This window comes from Mastigoproctus giganteus, chromosome 5 (genome assembly GCF_048544385.1).
Source record: "Mastigoproctus giganteus isolate SK-2022 chromosome 5, ASM4854438v1, whole genome shotgun sequence".
Classification (NCBI taxonomy): Eukaryota; Metazoa; Arthropoda; class Arachnida; order Uropygi; family Thelyphonidae; genus Mastigoproctus; species Mastigoproctus giganteus.
In genome coordinates this window covers 236,368,442-236,395,815 of record NC_143579.1, presented here as the reverse complement: position 1 = coordinate 236,395,815, position 27,374 = coordinate 236,368,442, and the positions used below count along the sequence as shown (strand labels likewise).

Below are 27,374 nucleotides of genomic sequence, written 5' to 3'. Positions count from 1 at the left end.
ATCAAAGAGATGTGGCATATGGAACAAGTAACGATCATTCCGATCATCGTGTCAACAACCGGTATGGTACCAAAGACTCTACATAGCAGCCTAGCAGGAATAGGTCTCCCAGAGAACACCTACAAGGAACTCCAGAAAGTCTCAATCCTGAACACCTGTACGATAGTCAGAGATTTCCTCCAACAACAGTAACATGAGACATTACAACCACCCTGTGTACTTGGTAGCAGTACCAGTCATGGAGTGGAATCCCCCAATTAGGGAGAAATAATATAAGAGCAACAACAATTGGGACAGAAGTTCTGTCCAAAGTCACACTGTCTGAGATACCTCCCCAGTCAAGTGCCAGATAGAAACGTTGCAGCCGCGCAATAACGGCTACCTATCTATATGTAGTAATAATAATAGTTTAATTTTATTTTAAATTTTTTATCAAGTAAATTTGTTTACAATAAATAATAATAACACGGTCTGCAACGCTGTGTAATTTGCAATCTGCTGCACTGCCATCTCTCGTCTACCATGAGAAGTACAAATAGTAATGGCTGATACGAGATTATAAGATTAATTGCCAATGCGACAACCAAAGATTCAGTGGAAACAAAACACACACGGGAAAATGAAATATTTCTCTCTAAAAGGATTGGCAGAGATGCGGAAGAGTAAAAAATATTGACAATTGACCTCTCAGAAATGGATTGTACTTTCTTTCTTTATTTCAAAGAGGGGCATTTTGTTTAATATCATTAACGGCTAAAATGCAACGGACGGCGTACAATAACGAACTTGTTCCCTTCCTTCGATGGGTTTGTTGAAGAAAGGGAAAAAGTGAACCAATGTGTTTGTGTCCTGTTGAAAGAGGATTGCGATGTAGTCAGGATTTTTGAATTTCTTCCTTTGTGCGTAAAGGTTATAAATAATGAATATTTAAAACACATTTTTCGAGGAGAAAATTGCAAAAAGTAAACTTTAATGCTCAAAAATTAACCCTGAAAGCTTCGTGTCATTTATTATTAAAACTTTTCTGGATTATACAGAATTCATCTCTCCATGCTTTATGTTACTTCTTCTAGGCGGATACAACCGACCAAACAGTACTGTATCGAAGCTTCCTGGCTTCTCATCGGTGCGTGGGCAGGTACGCTGGTGTTGACGCCTTAGTCATAACCCAGTCATGAAGTACAACTCGACAATATGAGAGATGCCTGATGGTGTGTGTGGTTTAACCTAAAAGATATTTCCTGGCTAAATACCTAAGAGTATCAAAGAGTGTGCGTTGACCATGCTTAAGTAAACTCCTTCATACCCTCAGGCATTTAACCAAGAAATATCGTTTAGATTTAATTTCTCTTTCAAGTATTTGACATGTTACATAATAAAAAAAAAAAAACTAACGCTCCTACAAGCGAAAACCCAAATAGCTGACTCACCTTGCATACCTCGAGGAGACCTCCCCACAGCGTACAAGAGGTGGCCAAGTCAAACTGAGCTTACCCTTAAAAAGGAGAACCACGGTCTTTTCGTTGAAAAGCTGTAGCTTTTGTAAATTTGGCCAATTTAGGAGTTCCTTCTATGAAGAACAGGAGTTGTCCTCAAACTCTTTATCGAGAATCCCCTGCAACAATTAACCCTAAGTATTCCGAGTAGGTGATGGTTCAAATTTTACTCATATTACGCTCAAAAAGTCGTCGAAAAGTGTGTTCCACATAAAAGGCCCGAAATTCTACCCATGGAACACCTGCGCTCAAGAAGAAAGAACTCCGTTTTCCAACGAGACTGAATCAGAATCCGCGGTCAGAAAATAATCGTTAAAGAAGTGAAACAGATTTCGGAGACAGGGGGAAATTCTAGCCTTCCGTAGGATACTATCTCACCACCCCACATCGAACTCACTCCTGAAGTCCATGATCAAACCGAGGACATATCGCCGCAACTCTTCCAGAACACTTATGAATTTTCTAATTGCATCCTTAGTTGTATTACCTTTATTAAATCCGTATTGTTTTGAAGATACCCAACGATTCATTTCTTGTCGGATATTATAGAGAGATTGATCTCTCATAAACTTTGCCCAAAATTTCTAAATGAGCAATCGGAGATATCGTGTTCACTGTCAAGCTGCACAAGGGGGGGGGGGTCCACCAACTATGAGCAGTAACTCGTCAATGCATACAGTTCACTGTAATGGCCAGAATGTGTATGTGAAAGGTTAGCGTTTATGACGTGTAGTTTTGAATTGCGTTTTCCGTCTGGCCTTTGGGGCCTCATTGCTTGTCACTCACCATTGGAGGTAGGCCACGCAGTAGACGAGAAGCAATGATACTATCGCAGGGTCCACCACGGAGTAGCCTAAACTTTCCATGGCGGGTCCTAAAAATATATTCAATTAGTGGAGCACGAGGACATAGTGCAAAAAGGGACTAAAGCTGGGAGAAAGTGTAACCGCTGTAGAGAAGGCAACTGCCCGAGTTCGGTGGAGCAAAGTTTCTCCATGAGGAGAAAGAAAAGGGAAGGGAACAATTCTCTGTAAAGGAAAGAAAGTCGCACAGCAAGCGAGCCGTGTAAAAATTGCCAAAATCGGCGGGGTTGAGGTTGAAGACATGTAGAATCCTACTCACCTAAGCACCTGTGAAGTGACATGATTCAGGTGTATAAGGGCTTGAATGGATTGAGCAAACGGAATGCTGATGGGATTCGTCCTCTTACTTACATCACTCACCTCAGACAACATGAATTCAAATTGAGGAAAGACTGTTGTAGGCCAGATGTGTGGAAATTTCTCTTTAGCCAGCTGGTGGTTGATAGTTGTAATGAACATCTACTAATGACGTTCCTCACATGCCTCTACTAATGCTAACAATAACTGCAAATTTAATCCTGTATATTCTCCTTGAAAAATGATTAAGCGGTGCAGAGCATCATATCAGTGTTGGGCGAAGCAAAACGGGTTGTGGTCTGAAGTGTCAAATGCCTTTAACAGGTGGATGTAAATAACATCTGCCCAGTTTCTTCCATCGATTGAGAAGCAAAAGAGAGTTTCGGGTCAATCGAGCCCACCCCCATGAAAGACGAAAACCGAACAGATCATGCGATAACTTGGTGTTTATATACGATGACGATTCTTTCTGGATAATTGAATCTAATATCTTAGCTGTTTAGAAGTGTTATTGAACTGAAGTCATCAGATTTTTTTGGTTAATTTACATATTATTTCCTGTACCGTGGGATCTTTTAAGTCTTTTTTGATCTGAGCTGAGCATTTGGCTTCTTGAATAGATTTCTTAGAAATACGTTTTGTTCGTGTATGAGAGGGAAGGAATTGACTTTTTCCCAAAAACAAAAAATCATGGAGATTTGATTGCATCCCCGAGAATTGTAAATTTCAAACTATTTAATAACCACTGCTATTTATAATTGGAAAAGAGGCTGATGATTGCACAATTCTATTGTGTTTATACGATCTCAGTTCATTACTTTATTGGGTTGTTTTATGCCAGTGCGCAGCCTTTCGGTCACTGTGCAAAAATCTTGTCAGCCTACTTTGAACTCTTGCGTCAGTCATTGAGTCCGACACTAGGACCGCCAGTGGCTGGATGTTACTTAGTTCTTGGTGAAATATCGATACACACCAGATATTTGCAGGAATGTCTCGTGCACACTACTTGCCACGTTCAACGTCACTTAAATCTGCCGCCTTGTCCATTCTCCAATCGAATTTCCCAGGAACAGCATCCCGACTATGTCCTCCTGCTTCACATTGAACGGTTCAAACACGTGACGCTGTTACAGAAGGGGTACCCTTCATGAAAACGTCAGGTAGATGTACCTAATAAAGTGCCCACATCGTGTATACACCATTTTTAAGGGAGTTGTTCAAAACTTAGTAGCACCACGACTGCTAAAAAAGCATTAGCCACTGAGTACACCAGCTGTCACCTTTCGGAACAAATCAGTCTCAACGATTCTTATCCATGAAATGGGAAAATGGGGGGATGCTCAAGACTTTCCTATTGCCTTAACGCCTTCAAAGCATATACCACATAAACTTTGATTATTTCGAACTACCGCACTGGATAATTTACAGCGTGCTGGTTACTACTTAACATAAATGCCACGTGCTACGCTCGTTTCTGGAGAAGTGCACTTCCATTTAAAACAAAAATACCACCACCCCTATCTTTTTTTTTTATTTAGTTTTTTTTCTTTTTTTTTTAGGTCCTAGCCACTGAAATCTCAGGAAATTAGATGGCAGGACCTGCCAGAGTAACTTAAGTGTACTGGGTTCCTGGTCTGCCTCCACGCGGCGAAGGTGGGGCAATGTTGGGCCTCAGCAGGCGTCCAGCGGCTAAACGACCAGATGAACAGCGGTACATGACACTACACATATACAATATCCATACACTTTTAAATCTCTGGCATTTCCAGTGAACTGGTACACCCACAATGAAAACTACGCGGAGATGGAGGAACCCCCTGGTGCCGTCTGACACTAAATACACCTTACACCTTACCCTTAACAGTGAGTATGTCTTCTATTTTCCTTTTCCTTCGCCCTCGTGGGCATAGTCCATAAGAACACCGTCCTCCCCAGGAATTTGAACTCTGATCTTTAGATCAGAGTTCAAATTCCTTCAATGACAACAAAATGTTTTATAGGTATTTTCACAACGTGGCTGAGTTAGTCGGTTTCAGGCGAGTGTAGTCTGGTTTTTTTCTCCAGCAAGTTCGAGTTTTTCGTTCAGAAAACAAAACATTGACTCAGAACCCGAAAGTTAGAGACAAAATATTATGGACCAACAAGGCCTTAGTTGCTGATGCTGTTAAAACACTACAACAACAACCAACTTTTTCCGTCTTGGACAAAACCGAACAATTCTATTAGGATCGCCCGGTAATTTCTTACAGATATTCCCATTTATTTGGCTTGGGCTTTCTGCTTGTATCCTTTGCTCCTCCGCTAGCACCCTTCCTGCTATTCGGCCGTTATGTTCTGATTCTCTAAGTGGTCTGATTTCTTCTTGGTTATGCAGCTGGTCAGGATCCTGTACATCGTTGGGAGGTAGGTAGGTGATTGGCCTGTATTTCGCTGGGTTTCTTGTATCTTCGTCTTTAGGCTTCAGATAGATTCAACAGATTTGAACCCTTGGGGTTTACATTTAATCAACATCCAAATTATTTTTATCATAAGGAGGAACCTATCCCTTTGGCCTTACCTTCGTTTGCTGCTGGTCTCATGCGACCGAAAATGGAGCCGCGTTGCGAAAAAAAGCATTAAAAATTTCTCGCATCGTTGACCGGATTCGGATATAGGCCTTTCCTCTCCGTGTGGGATTACGGTGTTTATATTTGCTGCGTCCTGCGAGGGGATGTCTAGCCTCTATTACTGGTTGCACTCAACCTGGCAGGGGAAAATTTAATTTTGGTTGCCATTTAATTCAAATTAATTTTTTGAAGTTTGAGGTTCTAGCATTGATTTATTTATATGTTTAAGCTGGCAACAGGCATAAACTTGATACAATTTGTTGAAACCCCAGGGGCTCACATCTGGTGAGTATGGGCTTGGCACACCCAGGGTCCTCAGCTGGATATCATCATTCTTCTCTTTCTTGGTGATTTCCTTCTACTTCTCTCTCTCTCTCTCTCTCTCTCTCTCTCACACACACACACACACACACACACACACACACACAGGGTAACTAAAAATTTTTTTTTGGCTGGTGCAGCATAAGCCTCAGGCTTCCTTGCACAATATGGCTAATAATAATAATAATAATAATAATAATAATAATAACACACATACACGCACGGACAAATGCACACGCCATTATGTCACATTCCTTTATTTAGTGAAGATTGTATTGTGATGAAAACGATTTTTTCAAAATGTTTCTTTGCATCTTCACTTGTTCCTAATAAATAATCCAATTGTAGAAAATTATGATCGCATAGTGTTTACAGATGGCGATAGTGCCTCAGATAAACATCGTTTTATTGCCTAACGAAATAATCACCTTAATGAAATAATTGTAACGGTAGGTGGATTTGTGTTTTAGAGAGTTCTGGCTGTCACTTATCTTTGATGGGCGTGCCTGTGTTGTTTGATAGTAGGTGTTTGCATTAGTAACGCCGCCAAAATGGTGGATAGGTTAGGTGAGTTTGTTAACAGATTGTGCTTTGAAAAGCAATCAGTGATATACATATTACTTGCATAGGTTACTAAGTGATTAGAAGTAGATGAATGAGTGAATTCAGTATGCTCAAATAGCGGGCATCGTAGTGCGCACGTTGTGTGTACAAGAAAATAGGGAAGATTTTCTCTATTATGTCGTGAGTTAAAGTTGCAGCAACTTGTGTTTGTTGATTACTGTTGTGTTATTACGTATTTATTGTTATCCCCTAAATTTGGGGTTCGGGTTCCACGAGTTTACCCAAATTTCTCCATGTATATTATTAGTGTTATTAAGTTTCAACATTAGTGATAGCGTCATTAAGTAGGACGTGTTTTAGTGGTATCTTTTTTTTAAAATTCACATCACATTTGGACTAGGCCGGCCACCAGATCGTCTGGTGTTTTTTTTTTTTTTTTTTTAATTTACTCTGATATATTTTTTCTCAGGGAAGATATTGTAGTCTTGGATCAGACTTGTGATGGTCTCCCTCTCTCAGTTACGTAACACTCAGCTAGTTGAGGTATTATGTTGCTTTCAACCAGAACATTCTTTTGTTCCTACATAAATTTTTCTGGTTGACATCTTCAATTTTCCACATTTCCATTACTCCCTGTTACAATCTTTGAGTGTCCTCTTGCTCAAGTATAATCTACGATCTTAAATTTAACAAAAAAGTGATCATTTCTTCTTGCGTTAGAATGAATTTTATTGTAGTTTATTTATTTCATAAGAAATGTATAAAAAATATATCTTTTGTGGTATGAACCTCAGACAAGTTTTCATCGGTGTTTTGTCACTTACAAACTCACTAAAATTGAACAAAACTTCATACAAGCTCACTAAAACTGAAGAAATCGTAGTTTTTTAAGTGAGTGTATAACAGTAATGACACGCTGAGAAAGTTGAGAATCATACTGCAAATTATGTTTTTTGTATATATTCTTACATTTATTCTAATACAAAGAGAGGTTCCAATTTTTGTTCTTAACCTATGAATGGATGCTCCTTTATATAAAGTACTGTATATCAGAGCCCTTTATAAATTTGAAAAAAATATATATACACATCTATATAAATTATGTCAATACCAGTTTTACTTTATTACTCTGCTTCCTTTTAATCTGCATCATTAACCATCTAGGTAGCATGCTTGAAGCATTCAGCACACTGAAAAACAAAACCTTTCACAGCATGGATTTGTTAATGGGTGATCTGGTCACACCAGTCTAATTGGTTACAGTGAAGTAGTAACAAAGGACCTGGATGCAAAATATAAGTTCAGCATCATATTTAGATTTCAGAGAAGTTTTTGTTATTGTTCTACATGGAAGACTGCTGTACAAATTGGAGCAGTGTGGTGTTAGGGGACAAGGGTTACTGCTAGTGTTACGGTTAGGGTTAAGTGGAAGAAGACAGAAAGTGGTTATCAGTGAGCACTGCTCTTCTTGGACTACTGTTATTAGTGGAATTCCCTAGAGTTCATTGCTGGTCCCATTTGTTGTTTTCCATTTTTGCTAATATTGATGAAGATGTTGCGAAGATTTGCAGGGTATTTAATCACAGTAATCAGGGTATGCTATGGCAACAAGATTGAGAAAAGTTAGTCAGATGGCTGAGAATTGGCAACTGAAGTTTAACATTGACAAATTTGTGGTACTATATATGAGTAGCGGTAATCCCAGAATGATATTCTGTGTGAGAATATTAGAGAATGAAAAAGACCTAGGCTAATTGTGCAGCAGTTAAACATGAAGTTCTCTGAGGATTGTGAGCTGGCTGCTGAAACAGCCAGCCCACACTCCTCATAATATATAGGAATTAGTCAGCAATATATAGAAAAGCCAGCAGGGATAAGGAGGTAACTATTCTGCTGTATAAAGCAATGGTAAGGGTATGTCTTGAGTACTGCGTACAGGTCTGGAAGCCTCATTTTTTGCTTTTATTAGGAAGTTGTGAATCTGTTGGAATGGGTGCATAGAAGAGGAATGAGATTAGTGAGGGAATAAAGGGATATTCTTACCATGAAAGATTTCATTTCTGTAAATTACTGCTTCTGGAAACTAAACAGCTGTGACAAGATCTGATTGTGAGATGTTTAAGGCTCTGAATTAACTGAGTAGACTAAATGTTGATAGCATCCTTTCTCTCATTCAGACAACACACACGAGGAGGGGGCATAAATTTAAATTGAGAACAGATGGTTGCAGGATAATGTGCAAAAATTTGTTTTCAGCCAGAGCATAATTGATTGTTAGCACAAACTTCCATCTGGTATTGTGGTAGTGGGTAGTTTGAGTAAATTCAAAGAACGATTAGACAAATTATTAGGGGGGATGGACAGGTAATGTGGGAATTTTTTGTCTGATGCTGTATAAGCTTGATTCATTTGCAAATTTATAAATTTAAATATCTATTAAAATTACATCAATGTTAATTTTATTTCTCCAGTATGATATTCACTTTTGATATGTTATTAATTATTTTTTAATTGGAAAAATTTAGTTGTAAAAAAATTCTTTACATCACCATTTACATTCAGGTATATGTGTTTTTCAGCGCTCGTTACCCTGAATTTAACTGTACAGTTTTCAGATTGCTTTTGTGTGCTGCTCATTTTATTTGAAATGAAATGGAATTAGCATTAGCCATATAGAGCAAGGAAGCCACAGACTTTTGCTGTGCTGGAAAAAAAAAAAAAGAGTACGTGAACTGAGAAAAATAGTTGTTATTAGAAGGAAAAAAAAAAACAATTATAAGAGGTGTCATGTTTTAATAGACTTTCATTTTTATTTAGTGAAAAATGGTTATGTTTTATGTGACTTCGGGAAGGATTCAAGCAAAAACTGGTTGTTGGTCATGGCCAGGGGTTATTGTAAACTAAAGTTTTACTGAAAATACAGATAATTTGTATTAATATTACAAATAATAATTTGGTGGATGGAGATTGGAAAGATTGAAAAAAGTGGAAAAAAATAATAAAGGAATGACTTTTCGATGTTGGGTTGAGGAGAACCGTTGTAATTACGGAATAAATCCTAAGAAGAAAGACAAAAAAAAAAAACAAATCAACAAGGATTATGAATGATATTTTGCATGTTCATGAGTGAATTTCATTAGACCCATTAGAACACCTGTCTATAAAGTATGCTAGTCTGTATCTTATACATTTAAAAAAAGTATTTAAAAAATATACATTTACCATATAAAAAGTTTGCATTGTTAATAGTTGTGTCCTCTGTAGTGTTAAAATAAAGGACGGCGTCAAAAGTTAAAAGTTTGTATTATTTTTTGCCTATTTATAAAATGGAATAATTTATACAAGCACACATTTATTTGAAGGCATGAAATTGGTGTGCTGTCTACACATTAAACTCTTTTTCCATTCCTTTTCTTAAATATAACTACAGTTAAGAGTAAAGGTAAGGACTTTTGTTTCTGCAAAACCGATTACAATGATCTTAGACAGTTATTAAATTCTTTTCATTTGAACAAACAGATATTAACAAATGCCAAATGGAAAACTTTCAGGGAAGTAATTGTATAAGCTTCTCTGCTTTTATACCAGCTAAGAGCTGCTGTTTATGGTTTAGACTTAATTGGGTGTCAGGTGAAAAGTGGTATTGAAATTCCAAAGCAAATCAAACAAATGCAGTGAAATGGTGAGTTAAATAAAATAATTGGGATGCCAAACTGTGGCCCCAGTAATTTGGAGCAAGAGTTGCATTTTGAATTTAATTAATATAAAAAAACATATCATTTGTGTTATCACTAGCATAGTTGTTACTTGAAGCCAAGCCGTTTCTAGTGAGTTCGGCATGGGTTTGAGTCCTGTCTATTCAGGAGAAATTTTATGGGCCTTTTTCATTCTCTAGCAAAGTTAATTTGTTTTAGGTAAAGGATATATCAGTTTTTTTTTTTTTTTTTTTTTACTCAAGAAAACTTGGCTTCATATTGAAGTAGGTACTTTGCTGCAGGGGTTGTCCTATCATGGAAACTACAGCTGGTGAGCCCAGTTTGTCTACAGCAGTGGTTCTCAAACTTTTTAATGTGAAGGCACCCTAAATCCATTATGAAAAATTCCTGGCACCCCAGCACTGGGTGCATAGGTGCTGGCAGAATATTTTGTAAGATTGTGCATGTGGAAGGGCAGTGAGGGAATTTTTTTTTTTTTTTTGAAAAATGCATGAAAAAAATGTTTGCCTGTTGGTACAGGATTTTTAAACAAAAATTTTTTTATTTAAAAATTGGCCTCATACCGCATTTTATTCACAATTTCTGTATCTCTAAGAATAATAAATTGTATGAAAAAATCTAAATTAAAGAAATAATATTCGATTGTTTTTTCATACTTATTTTAAAGTTTTTAGAACAATAAGTATGTTTTGTAATTTATATCCAGAAACTAAAATAATTCAAAATTAAAAAAAAAATAACAATATAAAATTAAATTGAAATTTTATTAATTTTAGGAAAAAATGCTTATTACAATAAAAATATTCTTAAAAAGAGAACAAAACATAAAACAATTAATGTAAATCATGTGCTTGATGTGATTTACATAGATCATTTATATTTGGGTATATTTTTAGACAAACATTTTAAACCGACTTCAGTCTTTCCCTCTTTTTAGCTTTGATATTAACGAGCATAGAAAACCAGAGTTCGCACAAGTACGAGGTAGAAAATTGTACCAAAACTTGAAGTGCTCTGGCTCCTATGTTGGGATATTCCTTCTTAATTAATATCCAAAAGGATTCGAGTGAAATTTCAGAGTATTTTAATTGCAATGTACGGTCATTGTGAATTTGTATTAATTCCTCTTCTTCTTTAAGGCTTAACTCCATTTTATTAGATGTCAATTCAACAAACGGATTTTGTATTCAGTCAAAACTGTTGATAGATATATCAGGAAAGTAATGACAAATCTATTCTTCTAGTGATGTTAAGTGTTCAGAAATTAACTTCTTTATATTTTTATTTTTTGTTGCAGCTGTCTTTGAAAACATTTCCATGTTGGCTTTGTTAACTTTAATTTTACAAAATTTTACCATGTCTTTAAAAGTGGCAATTTTATCAGAAGATTTTAATAAATTTTCATCTCTTCCTTGCATACTGGAATTTACATTATTCAATTGTTCAAATATATCTGTTATATAAGCAAATTTTGTATGCCAAAAATCATTTTTCAACAATAGACAAAATCCATTCTTGTTTTCTTGTTCAAAAAAAAAGTGAGTAGTTCTACTTTTAATTCGTAAACACGACTCAATACTCGTCCTTTGGACAGCCATCTGACATCTATATGAATAAAAAGGTTCAAATGTGCAGATCCAAGTTCTTCACACAGTTTTGCAAACAACCATGATTTGAGAAGCCTGCTCATAATATAATTAACCATCTTAATTATTTCATTCAGGACAGTTAGTAATTCCTCTCCCTAGTGTTTTTGCAATTAAAGCTTGTTGATGTAAAAAACAATGAGTAGATATGATATTCTTATTTCTTTTTTGGCTAGTGATAGAAAACCCTTTAATGACTCAACCCTGGATGGTGCACCCATCTGTGCATATTCCCACACACGATTCCCATGATACATCTATAGATTTTAAATACCCATTTAAAAAGTTAAAAGTATCCTTACCTGTTGTGGTTTGTTCTAATTCTTTGCAACATAAAAATTGTTCTATTATTTTTTTTCAATAATACAAACAAATTATTATTATTATTAACCATATAGTGCAAGGAAGCCTGAGGCTTATGGTGCACAGCCAAAAAGAAAAAATTTCTGAATTACCCTGATGGAGAGAGAGAGAGAGAGAGAGAGAGAGAGAATGAAAGTCAGAAGTAGAAGGGAAAGGAATCACCAAGAAAGAGAAGAATGATGATATCGAGCTCAGGACCCTGGGTGTGCCAAGCCCATACTCACCAGATGAGAGCCCCTGGGGTTAAATGCCAGTAGTTGGACTTTACCTCCAATATCTATAGATTCGTCTATTGTAATGCAAATATAGGAGATTCTTTAATTTTAGAAGAAACAATTTTTTCAATACAGTCGGTCCTCGTATAACACGTGTTTACATTACACGAATTCGATCATACACGATTTATAAATAGGGGAACGTTATCTTATATAACACGAACCGAATTCGCTTATACACGATTCGCCTTTGTGTTTACAAGAAATGGCAGTCGAACGCGGAATCACCCCAACTGAACGCAACACGATAGGAATGAAGAAGATTCCGAAAATGTATTTATGTGTTTTATATCAGTGAAGGGGAAACACATTTCACCATAATAACGTAAAAACCAACACAATTCCAGCTATCGATATAATAGCAAATGCAATTAGATGGAGTTTACTACCAGTTTATAACAGATTCCATTAGCAGAAACGCAACTGGAAATTGTTTTTATTGTTTTGTGGTAGTAACCCCCAGAAATGTGCTTTAGTAAAATGTGAGGTGTTAATAGTGTATCTCGTGCTTTACGGTGTTGTTTATTCAGTTGCTACACGCGCACAGCTTTGTTTATGTGTATCAAGCGTGCCTCCTCGTTTTATAATTGTGCTTTATTCCCTAAAAATGAGTAAAATACTTAAAAGGTGTGAAAAGGAAGCGTTCTGGCTAAGATACTGCAGATTCAGAGAGGAAAAAAAAAAAAAAAAAAAAAAGCAATATCGATAAACAGAGGCGGACTGGATCAAAAATTCTTAACCGGGAAAATTTATAGTGGCCTCATACTACGGTTTATGGCCAAAATCACACCGGCCTCCGGCCCACCGTGGTTTCCCCCGTAAGGCTTCTGTCCGCCTCTGTCGATAGAGAAAAAATATGAAATTGTGAAACGCTTTGAGCGAAATGAAAGGCCATGTGATATTGCACGTGCTATAGACCTAAATCAGGCAACGCCGAGAATTACAAAGAATGCAGAGAAAATAAAAACAACTTTCATAGCGGGAACAACTCAGTGTAATTAAAATCCATTAGATTAAGACACAAGAATTGGAAGAGATGGAACGGCTGTCATCTGTTTGGATAGAAAATCAAATAAAAAACAAGTTTGCTTACGATAGAAGCAAAAGCATTAGCAATATTTTATTACGACTTACGTATTATAATTTATACTTACGTATTGTAAAATATGTAAGTATTTTATTACGACTATTTTATTTAATATAATAATTTTTTTACGAATAAAATACGTATTTTATTCGTAAAAAATACTTTTTTACTATTAAAAAATACTAAAAATACTTTATTATAATATTTTTATTACGTATTTTAATCGTTATAAAATACTTAAATTTTATAACGATTAAAATTACCCGATTATTTATTGTTTGGTAATGTTTTGGTTCCAAATGTGTGTTCAATCTTGGGTGGTCGGCACCTAACCCTACTTTTCCCATAGGGCCTGTTGTTTATATTGCACGATTTCGCATTGCACGAGGTTTTCTAGGAACGCAACTATCGTGCTATACGAGGACAGACTGTATTATCTGACATATCACAAATATGTCTGCAAATCGTATCATCAGACAAAGGAATTTTCTTTAATTCTTCTATCCCAAAATTTTTACAAAGTACTGCACAGGCTGGGAGAATTAGTTTCTCTACAATAGTATGCAGTTTCATTTCTTTGGCTATTATTTCTGCCACTAAATAATTGGCTTCTTGTGCTTGCTCAGCAACTTGAATTTTTTTTTATAAAACTAGCACTTTGTTTTTCTTGTGATTTTAATAATCTTTTGAAGTAATCTGTTATCTGATTAGAAAGGTTACTGTTTTGTAGTGAAATGTTGCGATAATTTGCTTGGATTCATAGCGTCATCTGCCAATATTACTCCACAAACAATACACATAGGATTAGGTGCAAACTATCGGATCGGGTGCCAAGCTAATTCGAGGTCAAGCATTCCTGTTGCGAAATAAATAGTGATTTTCCCAGTGATAAGTTCTTTTTAAGTTATATCATTTACTATCAGCAGTTCATTTATAAACCAGTTCTACACTCGAAAAGCCTCAAGTAAGAACAAAGAGGGGAAACTGACCTTTCTCCTTTATTACATATATTTCTTTATTTACTAATCAACAAACTTTTCTATCCGCTTGGCTTCCTTGTGGCACTGGTCCTCCCTCCCCGTGGTGGGGCCGGAAACTTGGGTGGGAAAGTTAACCCCCCAGGGCAAAAAGGAGCTAACCAGGGATTACGATGATTATCCTGCACTTGAGCAGCCTAAGCGCTCATCTAGTACTTCAGTGATGCCGATCATGAGTCTAACTATGACGCAACAAAATCAAAAAGAATGCTTAAGAACCCAGAACAGCAGGAATGTCCAACAGAAACAAAGAAAAGGAGGTGATTGTCCCTCTGTATAAGGCAATGATCAGACCATGCCTTGAGTACTGTGTACAGGTCTAGAGGCCTCATTTTAGGAAGGATGTAGATTTGCTTGAGCGTGTACAGAGAAGGGCAAAAAGATTGATGAGAGGGAATGAAGGGATCCTCTTACCAAGAGAGGCTTAAATTCTGCAAATTGCAGCAGATGGAGACTAGGCACCTGCGAGGTGATCTGATTGAGGTGTATAAGGACTTGAATGGGTTAAGCACACTGAATTCTGATGGGATTCTTTCACTTGCTCAGATTACAAACCTAAGGGGGCATAAATTCAAATTTAGGAAAGACAGATGTAGAATAGATGTGCGGAAATTTGCCTTTAGCCAGCAGGTGGTTAATTGTTGGAACAAATTTCCATCTGTCATTGTGGAAGTTGATAGGTTAAATAAATTTAAGGAGGAACTGGACAAACATTAAGAGGGAATGGTTGTGTGAATTTTTTTTTTTTTTTTTTGGCTGATGCTGCATAAGCTCATTCGGTCCTTGAAGTTGTCACAGACATTCTCTCAGATATACCAGAGAAGCTGTACTTACAATCTGGGAATCTAAAACGCTGATGGAACTGATCTTTGGGTGATTCAAGTCAAGTGGACCCAATTTCGGTGAATTCCGGACATTACTAACAGTCCCACCAATGTGAAGGTGCAAGCAGTGGCTGTATGGACAATCCTAACCATACAGCCAAAACGCTTGATCTTTTTCTCACAAACAACTCTTGTAAGTATACCATCGAAGTGAGTGGTTCTTTAGGCACCTCAGATCATAACTTGGAGCCTTTATCTCATGGCTATTCCCAGGGGTCAAGATGTGGTGCCCGCACCACATGGAGGAACCGCCCCTCTGTGTTACCAGGCAATACTAGGTGGCAGATAACTCTCATCAACCGGTGCAATACCACCACTTTTCTTATTGGAGGCTTGAAGTGGTGGAACCCATGATTTGTCTCCAGAGCTAAGTTCTGGTCAACCTGTCCCCATTCTTCCATCATGCAGTATGACTGATGACTTTTGAGGTTATGATGAACATCATGGTGAGATCCAATCTTCCTTACATTTCAGAGTACAGCTCTAAAATGGTGTTCGCAGGCCGGCCTCTAGTTAGTACACTGGACCGAAACTATTGGTACCTCTGTAGGAGGCTTCTGGATTAGCTAGTGTATAATCTTGCTATCTGTACTCTGCCAGATAGTGACTGCAGGGAGTCCTAGTAGTGTATATACAATTCTGATCTCAGCGATGTCCATTTCCACTTGCAGTCTGCTAAACCCCATGTACTTTTTCTGACAAAAATCTGTTATCGGTTGATTCAACTACTGCTCATCTCAGTTGCCTAAACTATTCACTGTATGATTCCTTTTGCCTCAAAGGTGGTACTTGGCATATGTCCATTCCGATATTCCGTCAGAGACTTGGTAATTTGGAATCTTCTCTTTTTGATCTACTCTGGCTTAAAATCTCTCTACCTCACTGTGTCAAATTCATCGGTTGTCTCTACTGTTCTCCCAATTCCGCTAATCACTTGGAGCTCTTTGACTTCCTCTCTTTGCAACTTGACTTTCTCCAGTCTAACTTTCCTAACAGTGAGGTAATTTTCCTTGATGATTTTAATGTTCACAACTCCAGCTGGCTTCCGTTTTCTAGTCATACCGACCCAGCTGGTCGAGATGCTGAGGCTTTTGCAATTACTAATGACCTTGCACAGATTGTTCATTTACCTGCAAGAATACCGGACAATCCTAACCATACAGCCAAAACGCTTGATCTTTTTCTCACAAACAACTCTTGTAAGTATACCATCGAAGTGAGTGGTTCTTTAGGCACCTCAGATCATAACTTGGAGCCTTTATCTCATGGCTATTCCCAACCTTGTGGCGCCTCCGTAGCCAGGTGGGAAGGAGTAGCAATGCGTAGCACACGCTTCTTGATTAGATCGGGTTCGAGCCCGTGACCACCAAATACGGAGGATGCGGGAAGGTCAGGGAATGACCACCGCATATCCCGGAGCAATATGGCCTTAGTTGCTAATGCTCCTAAAAAAAAACCAATCCCAACCTCGTATTGTTTGGCATTACAAGAATGCAAAATGGGATGAGCTGCGAGATTTCTTTTCTTCTTTCCCTTGGTCGGATTACTGTTTCAAAACTTCTGATGTCAATGTTTGTTTGTTTGTTTGTATCGTGTCAGTGAAATTATTCTTGTAGGAATGGAATCCTTTATCCCACACTCCACTTTAAAATCTTGTCCTTTATCTAAACCTTGGTTTTCCAATAAATGTGCCAAGGCTGTTCAAGAGAAGAACGTTCCATATCATAATTGGCTTGTTTCCAATTCTTCAATTTCATTTTCTGCCACAACAAAGCTCGCAACAATTGTAAAGCAATTATTAATCAGTCCAAATTAGATTTTGAACAGGCTAAGAGTAGAAAACTTGTTTCTTGCCCTAATGGTAGCCGAGCGTTCTGGTCTCTTGCCAAAGCTATTGGCCGCAACTTTTGCCCATCTCTGCTCCCCCCCCTCTGCAAAACCAGATGGTTCTGTTGTCACTTCAGCCAACGATAAAGCTGACCTGCTAGCATCCCATTTTTCTTACAACTCATGTATTAATGATCTTTGTAAAACACCTCCCACCATTCCCAACATGCTCCATTCAATGCCTCTGTGGTCTTCCGTCAAAAGAATGTCAGAAGGATTTTGACGAATCTGGATGCTAAGAAAGCTCCTGGTCCTGATGGTATTTTTCTACTTGTTCTCAAAGCCTGTGCTCCTGAACTTACTCCTCTTCTTTGCCACCTTTTTTACTATCTTATTCCAAAGATGTTTTTCCTTCTGCTTGGAAATTTGTTCATATCCAGCCAGTTCCTAAAAAGGGTGACAAATCCTTCCCATCCAATTATCGTCCCATTGCAATTACTTCTACTCTTTCTAAAGTAATGGAGAGATCAATTAACCGCCAACTCTTAAACTATCTAGAAACCTTCCACCTGATCAATGACCGCCAGTATGGATTCCGTCAGTGTTGATTCACTGGTGATATTCTGGCTTATTCTACCCGTTTATGGACTAATTCAATGGTAAAGTTCATTGCAACATAAGCAGTTGCTCTTGACATCTCAAAGGCTTTCGATCGTGTTTGGCATAAAGGTCTTCTAAACTAGCTTCCATCTTATGGTTTGCCAGCTGTTTTTTGTAATTGGTTATCCAGTTTTCTCTCTGATCACTCACTGAGGATGATGGTAGATGTCTCTCTGTCTTCTAACTTCTCCACTAATTCTGGTGTCCTCCAAGGTTCAGTTCTTTCCCCCGCCCTTTTCCTCTTGTATATTAATGACCTTCTTCCATTGACTGGAAATCCTATCCATAGTTTTGCTGATGATAGCACATTGCATTCCACTTTCCATTTTGAGAAACCTTGCCCTGCTCAATCAGCTTCAACTTCTCGAATATCCGCTACCAATTCATTAAATGCTGATCTCCAGTGGGGCAAAGACAACTTAGTTGATTCCAATCCTTCTAAAACTCAGTCTTGTGTTATATCTCGCAAAAAGGATTCTTCTGCTTTTATGCTTATCTTTTGTGACACTCCGATTTCTAGGCAAAATGATATATCTCTTTTGGGGATTACCCTGACCTCTAATCTCTCTTGGCACAAGCACATTACAAATATTGCTTCCTCTGCATCTAAAAAACTTGGTTTTCTCTTTCGCTCCCGGTGTTACTTTCTTTCAAAACAGCTGTACACTCTGTACAAATCGCAAATCTGCCTTTCCATGGAATAGTGTTCCCACATCTAGGGCGGTGCCCCCAATATCTCTCTCTCTCAGGCTTCGTTTAGAAGAGGGCAGTTAGGTTAATTAATGACTCATCTCTAACAGAATCTCTCCACTCGCTGTCTCTTAGACGTACTGTTTCTGCTGCATGCCTTTTCTACAGATACTTCCATGGGCACTGTCCTGAATTGCCTTCTATAATTCCTGCTCTCTCTTTCAAAACAGTCTGAACAGGTGCCGCCACCAGCCAACATCCATTTACTGTCCAACTTCAAACTCACAGAACCAACTTTTCATCTTCCTTGTTTATTCATTCAACTGCCGCTTTCTGGAACAACCTTCATACGTATTTCCTGAAAATTACAGTACAGGAGTTTAAGTCTAATATCAACGAATATCTTCTTTCGTCTTCTCAACCTCCAACCCAAGCATGGTACTAAGTACTATAGGTTCTAATACTTCTTTTGTTTTGGGTTTTCATAAAAAAAAATAAGCTTGCTTTCTTGCATCACATGCCACTATTACTACTACTACTAACTTCACTCTATGTCAGATAAATCTGTGAGCACTTTATCACCATTTTTCATACAGAAATGTTTAGAAAATATGACGGGCTCTTCCAAAATGGTGAGAAGACAGATCTGGACACCTTGGTTGAGACACTGACTCTGAAACATTCCGAGACTCTGCTGAATCTAACAGCATTAGGAGGACTACCCATACAGGTATTCCTCCAAATGCTGTTAGATTCAGCATTTGGAGGTGTTTAATGTTGCATGTCAACCCACATGCAACATTAAACATGTCCATGGGAGTAATTTCAGAGTGGATCTGATGAACGTAACAGAAGTGGAACTGGTCCAGGAACTGAAACATCAAAAAGTGATTCAAGCCAAACGCATCATGATTAGGAAAGATGGAGATCTTATTCCCACCCACAACATCATTCTGACTGCCTATCTTCCCATCTAGTGTCAAAGCTGGCTATCTGAACTGCTGAGTACGACCTCATATTCCGAATCCTATAAGATGCTAGAAGTGCCGAAAATTTGGTCACTCGCAAATGGCTTGTAGAGAAGATTGTCTGTCCAAATTGTGGTTCCAAAGAACATTCACAAACAAATTGTGATGCTAAAATATTGCACTGTCCTAATTGCAGAGGGACACATCCAGCCTATTCAAAATCATGTGATCTCTGGAAAACGGGGAAAAAAATCCAGAAGTACAGGGTAGAACGAAAAGTTTCATACCAAGAGGCTGAAAAACAAATTATGCTTAATGAACGCAACACAAACTGAAGTATCAGTTCCCCCAACCGTATCGATTGCAGATTGGGCCCGATGTATACTGTCATCGTCGATGAAACCGACTCCTAAGGAGCAAAAGGTAGTAGACACAGCCAACAACACACCAGTCACAGTTCACCACCCACACGTCGATCATCAGATATTACAAAATTAAAAACAGACTCAGCTCCCAGTAGGAAGACAAACAATACCTCTCTAGTAAACATCAGTACCAATAATAAAGCAGACCCAAATGAACCTACCTTAGACCTTCACACAGAAAATGACATGGATACTGGACGCCCAAACTTTCCAAGAAGAGAGAAAGTGAAGTTCGATCACCATAAACAGCCTGGGAATAAAAAAAGAGTCAGAAACATCCTCATGCAGCAAAATCAAATAATGCATCGTATCATACAATGGAACTGTAGAGGAATTTGCAGTAACATTGATGATATCTACGAGCTAATCAATCGTTATCATCCTACAGGCATCTGTTTACAAGAGACAAATTTAACACCACATGTACCTCTCTCAGTTAAAAATTATACTCTTTTTAGGAAAGACAGAACTGTTACAAATACTGCTCATGGGGGGATAGCCATACTCCTAGATTGAAGAGCACTTTGCAAGCAAATTCCCTTACAAACCTCCATTGAAGCTGTTGCGGCATGTATAACGATTAGTGTTCTTAATGATTAGTATTACTGTGACATTTGTCTCTGTCTACCACACAGTCAACCCTATACCATTCATGAACTTGAAGATCTTATTCTGCAGTTGCCAACCCCTATCTGTTTATTGGGTGACTTCAGTGGACACCATTCATTGTGGGGTTCTCCCAATGCAGATGGATGAGGACAACTCATTGAACTGCCCCCTGACAGACGAAACCTAACTATACTAAATACTGGCCCAACACCTTACAACCGTCTCTCTACAGGTACAACCTCTGCAATAGATCTCTCCATCTGCTCTCTGTCCCTCTTTCCTAGTATTGAGTGGATGGCCCTTGACAATACGCTCAGCAATGATCGCTTCCCAGTAATATGTAAAATTCAAACAGCACATTCCATAATTTCAGAAAACCTCATAAAATGGAAATTTTCCAAAGCAGATTGGGCAAAGTTCAGATCCTGTGTGTCCTTTGATGACCAGATCATCGAAACCTCTCCAACCAACACAGTATCCGATCACATTACAAGGCAAATACTGGCTGCTGCATCTGCGATTCCACAATCACAGTCAATCATCCATAGAACCATAAATTATTAAAGGAATGAAGAGTGTAAGTGTGCAAAAAAAGAAATAAACCGAGCATGAAATTTGTTTCGCAAACATCCTACTTCGGTCAGTCTTATAAACTACAAAAGACTTAGAGCCAAGGCCCGTCACATTAGGAAGAAAGCTAAAAGAGACTCTTGGATTCGATTTGCAAGCTCAATTAATAAAAATACTGATACAAGAATAATATGGAGAAAAATAAAACTGCTAAATGGCAAATTTCCCCCATTATCCTCCCCACTTCTCAACTGGAATGGGCAGGAGCTTTCTACTCCCACAGAGATAGTGAATACCTTAGGGACCGTATTTTCACAGTTGTCTGCCTTGACAGCATATGATCCATCATTCCAAAAGATCAAAGTATTAGCCAAAAAATCCCAATTGAACTTCAGATATAGATGTTCTTCACCCTGCAATCAACCGCTTACAATGCTTGAACTTCAAGAAGCCATATCGACCTCAAAAAACAGGGCTGCAAGCCCCGATAGAATATATTACATAATGCACCAACACTTAGATAAAAAATTGGTCTCTTCACTGCTCACCTTTTTCATTTGCATCTTTCTTGAACATTCTTTCCCGAATTCCTGGCATCACTCCTATATAATAGCAATTCCCAAACCAGGGAAAGATCAGTCCAGAGTTTTATCTGAAAGATCAGATAAAACTCTGGAAAAAATAATTCACCGTTGACTCACATGGTATCTTGACTCCAAAAACCTAATTTCTGATAATCAATTTAGCTTCAGAAAAAATTGATCAGCCCTTGATCTCATGGTCAAAGTAGAAACAAACATCAGGAATTCATTCATCTGAAATAAGCATCTCATCATGGGTATACCTTGATATAGAGAAAGCCTTTGACCCCACATGGTGTTTTGGTATCCTGAGAGATCTGCATTCCCTTGACCTGAGAGGCCATTTACCATATTTCATACAGAACTTCCTTCAGCACATGTCCTTTCAAGTTCGATACTGACAAGTCCTCTCCGAAACATATGTACAAGAAGGGATCCCACAAGGCTCTGTGCTCAATGCCAACTTATTCGCAATAAGAATAAATCACATGACTAAAAATATTCCCAGCACTGTGAGTTCATACCTCTATGCCAATGATCTTACTGTTTCATGCAGTTCACAAAACATGATCTTCATTGAGCGGCAGCTCCAAATTTCAATTAATAACATTCAGATATGGATGGCACAGAATGGGTATTGACTCTTGTTAAAAATGTAAAGTAGTTTGTAACAAATGCAAAATGCATCCAGATCCAGAGCTGCATTTAAAAAATCATCCTATTTCAGTTGCGAACAGCATTCGTCTCCTTGGTCTGATATTCAATAGAAAATTGAACTTCGTGGAATACATCAAATATTTATGGACGTCATGCCAGAAAAAAATGAACATACTCAGAATTATTTCTTCAACATCGTGGGATGCAGATAGGTACATGTTACTTCATTTGTATAGAGCCCTAATCAGATCTCGCCTTGATTACAGTGCCCCAGTGTATGATTCTGCTAGGGAGAGCACGGCTTGCCCCTATTCAACATTCTGCCCTGAAGATAGCTATAGGCGCTTATAGAACTTTGCCAATTCAAAGTCTTTTCATTGAAGCTCATGAACTTCACATAAGCCTCAGGAGAAAGATGTTACTACTCAACTATACAACTAAAGTCCAAAGTCTACCTACCCATCCCAACAGACTGATAATTAATGATCCTCAGTTCACAATGTACTATAGAAATAAACCCAGGGCAGTTCGGCCTACTGCTCTCAGATTTCAGGCATTATTACAAACTTGGAATATACATTTTGACAAAGTTCAAGATCCAAAAACGTCCGGATCCCCCATGGTATTATATTAAACCATCCTGTGACAGTTATTTCCTAAACTAGTGAAAGCACTCTCTTGCCAATGTCAACATACAACTCCACATTGCCTACACACAAAATCATCTGCATTTTACAAAAATATATACCGATGGGTCAAAATCTGAGTAGAGCAGGTGCTGCAGCCATCTTCCCTCATAAAACCTTCTCTGTATTGCTTCCCAATGAATGCAGCAGCTATACAGCTGAATTATATGCCATCAAACTTGCAATAGAAAATATTCTCCATCTGTCCATCCATAAAAGCATGATATATACAGACTCTCAGAGTGCACTTATAGCTTTACAGAACATTTCTTCTCAAACATCCTTTAAGGTTTTAAGAAGGAATATATGTGGGTGTAATCCTCCTGCCCCCTAATTTTTGAGTTTGGGAAAGTGGTGATAAGAGACTAAATTCTAGATTGTTTGTTTATTTCATAAATTTTTCCCAACTAGATGACATTTGTTTATATAATAATTAGTAGTAATGGCAAATGATGCAAGAAAGCAAGCTTATATAGTATCAGCCAAAAAAAACACAGTTCACCCATCTGTACCCTCCATGAATTTGTCTAGTTCTCCCTTGAATTTATTCTACCTATCCACAACAACAAAAGATGGCGCGTCTGTTCTAATAATCAACCATCCTTCCTCAACCTGAATTTATTGCCCCTCGTGTGTAGTCTCAGCAAGTGGAAGGATGCCTCAATCCATTCAGAGCCTTAAACACATCAATCAAATCTCCTTGCTGGGGCCTAGTTTCCAGCTGATGCAAACAAGTAATACTGAATAGTTTAATTTAGCTATTAAAATGGGGGGGGGGGGAGGATTTGTTACACTTGGGTTGAACTACAGTAAGTCCCCAACATACGTAAGAGATGTGTTCCAGGACTTCTTACATAAGTAGAGTTTTACATAACTCAGGAATGACTAATAAAATATTGGTACTATATGCCTGATATGCCAAAATTACAAAAACCACATAAATCCTCAGACGAATGAAGAAAAATAGTTATATACCATAACAATTAAAAACTTTATCTGGGGACAGTGGTCGTGTAGCCGGAGTGGCACCTAAGAAAAGAAAACATTGTATATATTTGTGTATATATTTAAAAAAAATTATCTAAACCACACAATGATACATTAATCACAGGGTGGCACAAGCCTTTGCTTTGATGAGGTGGAGGCTTCAAGGGATGTGTTTTTGGATCTGGTCTTCCATCCACACAATAAGTAACTTTTCCACCTTGCCTATTAGTCCCGTTCTAGCCTTGGTTATTATAGTTACTTCATTGGTGCTGATCCCTTCACTGCTTCACGTATTCTGTCTTTGTCCTTTATTATTGTGCTCACTGTTGACACTGACATATCTAAATTCCGTGCAATACTTGTTAATGTTTGACTATTTTCATACATCCTTATTATTTTTATTTTCTGATCCAAATTGATTACTTTCCTTTTCTTGGTAGATTTACTAGTACTGCTATCACTTATTCTCTTAGTCGGCACCATGATAACGGTCAAAAGGAAATTTTTTCTAATGAACTTCACATGGTTAAGGTGGAAACACCGACATCAGAGGTGCCTCCGTGGGCAGGAGCAGCAGTGCGTAGCACATGCTTCTTGATTAGACCGGGGTTCGAGCCCGTTACCACCAAATACGGATTATGCAGAAAGGTCAGGGAATGACCACTGAATATCCCCGGAGAAATATGGCCTTAGTTGCTAATGCTCCTAAAAACCAAATAACAACAACATGTGAAAACACAATGTATTATCACCTTACTCGAGCTCATATTTTACTAAAGCACATTTCTGGAGGTCACTACCACAAAACAGTAAAAACAATTTGCAGTTTTTGGTTTATTGGACTTTTCTGTTAGTGCAATTCTATAATAAATGGGTAGTAAACTCCATATAACTGCATTTGCGCTAATACCGATAGCTGGAATTCTGTGAGTTTATATGTTATGCTGAAATATGTTTCCCCTTCCATTAAATGTTCGATCATATAAAAACATAAATTTTCAGAATCTTCTCTTCATTCCTAATTTTTAAGCTTTTTACACTTATTACTCAGTATCTCACTTGTGCAGTTTGTGCGTGCCATGTTCGTTGTTATTTATTGCTTATTTATTTATTCTTTTTTTTTTTTTTTTTTTTTTTTACTGTTTTAAATTTTACAATCTAAAAAAAAAAACAAAAAAAGCCAGTGAACAGAGAAGAAAAATGCATGGGATACATACAAATTAACACGTGACACAGAAGCCTATGATAGATACAAGTTGATCTGTAACCAAGTTACAAAGGAGGTTAGGCAGGCGAAGGCAGATTACGAGAAATCTTTGGCAAGGGATGCAAAGAAAAACAGCAAAGAGTTCTTTACCTATGTAAACTCTAGAAGGAAGGGGATGAATCAGATTGGTCCACTTGATATCGATGGGTCAACTGTTGATGATCCTGCTCAGGTAGCCAACAAACTAAATGAATATTTTGCATCGACATTCACACATGAGGAGTTATTCAGCGAGGGGAATGCCAGAGGTGTCTTCAACTCTGGCAGTAAGCTAGAGAATCTTGTAATAACTGAGAGTAAAGTGGAGGAGAAATTGTTGAAGATAATACAAGAAAGGCACCTGGGGGTGGATGGGATCTATCCAGTTATATTAAAGGAGGCAGCAAAGGAAGTAAGCAAACCCTTAGCCATAATTATGAGAGCTTCCTTGGACTCAGGGGAAGTACCCATGGACTGGAGATGTGCAAATGTGACCCCAATTCACAAAGGAGGATCAAAAGGCTACACAAGTAATTATAGACCTGTTAGTTTAACTTCTGTTCCCGGAAAATTAATGGAGGCACTGGTTAAAGAAGCACTGCAGGATCATCTAGGCAAGACTTCAGTTATAGCTCGGACACAGCATGGTTTTGTTAAGGGGAAGTCTTGCCTGACCAATTTGATTGGATACTATGATGCAGTCACAAAAGAACTGGATGCAGGGAATAACTTTGATATTATATACTTGGATCTTAGAAAGGCTTTTGATACTGTTGCACGTGGAAGACTGCTGCACAAATTGGAGCAGTGTGGCATTGGAGATAAATTGCTGCTATGGATAAAGGGGTGGTTGAGGGGGAGAAGACAGAGAGTGGTAATCAATGGACACTGCTCTTCATGGACTAATGTTATTAGTGGAGTCCCTCAGGGTTCAGTATTGGGTCTATTATTGTTTTCTGTATTTATAAATGATATTGATGATGGTATATCAAGCTTAATGTACAAGTTTGCAGACGATACGAAGGTTGGCAGGGTTGTCAAGGACACTACTGACACTATGCTACTGCAACAGGATCTGGAAAGATTGAGCAGATGGGCTGAGAGGTGGCAAATGAAGTTTAACATTGACAAATGTAAAGTACTACATATGGGAAACAGCAACCCCAGAGCAACGTATCAACTCTGTGGTACTACACTGACAGTGGTAGAGAATGAAAGGGACCTGGGGGTGGTTGTGCAGGCAGATATGAAGTTTTCTGAGCAGTGCAGATGGGCTGCAAGAGTAGCTCATGGTGTATTGTCGATGATATATAGGAATTTTTGTAGCAGGGATAAGGAGGTGATTATTCCCTTGTATAAGGCAATGGTCAGGCCACACCTAGAGTACTGTATACAGGTCTGGAGGCCTCATTTCAAGAAGGATGTAGGGATGTTGGAATGAGTACAGAGAAGGGCAACAAGATTACTGAATGGAACAAAGGGGTGCTCTTACGAAGAAAGGCTTAAGTTTTGCAAATTACAGTGTCTGGGGACTAGGCACCAGCGAGGTGATCTGATAGAGGTGTATAAAGCCTTGAATGGTTTGAGCATGCTCAATGCTGATGGGATTCTTCCTCTCGCTCAGAAAAATCACCTGAGAGGGCATAAATTCAAATTGAGGAAAGACAGATGTAGGATAGACATGAGGAAATTTGCCTTTAGCCAGCGGGTGGTTGGTCGGTGGAACAGACTTCCATCCCTTGTTGTGGAAGTTGATAGCCTAAATAAGTTTAAGGATCAGCTGGACAGGTATTTCGAACGAACAGAGGGGTGAAGTGGAAGTGGTTATTTTTTATTTATTTATTTTACTTAATTTTTTTTTGGCTGATGCTGCATAAGCTTGCTTTCTTGCATCGAATACCTCTTCTAATGCTAATATCAGTCAGTATGTATATATAAAAGAATTTACATAAGTCTGAATTTACATAAGTTGGGGACTAACTGTAACCTGTATTATTGTGTGTAATTTGGAATTAGTAAATTACTAGCATTACAACAAACCAAAAAGTAAAAAAGTTATTGCTTTTTCTTATTTGTCAGTTAAATCTTCAGAAATTTCAGTAGTTTAAAATATTTTCTGTTATATGTGTTAATTAGATTTTAGAACCTTATGAGAAGTGGGCATACAAATATGCCCATTTAAATCTGAAATTTATTTATTTTACTTTTTCAGTTAACAGCGAAGCAAATGCCCGAAGAATTGCTTCTGTTGAAAATGGATTTGGTACTTCTGGTGAGGTATGTGCTTGCATTAAATTTTTTATATTCTTAATG

The 27,374-nt window shown here is 38.0% G+C and overlaps 1 protein-coding gene across 1 annotated transcript in view; it reads left to right on the top strand.

Moving 5' to 3' along the window:
* Positions 1-2,165: 2,165 nt before the first annotated feature.
* The window catches only part of rush (pleckstrin homology and FYVE domain containing family member rush hour), a 67,302-nt gene continuing 42,093 nt past the window's right edge, over positions 2,166-27,374 (top strand). The window contains exons 1-2 of the mRNA XM_090374857.1: positions 2,166-2,208; positions 27,274-27,338. Of these exons, the coding sequence (XP_090230983.1) occupies positions 2,166-2,208; positions 27,274-27,338 (108 nt within the window). The remainder of the gene's footprint in view (positions 2,209-27,273; positions 27,339-27,374) is intronic.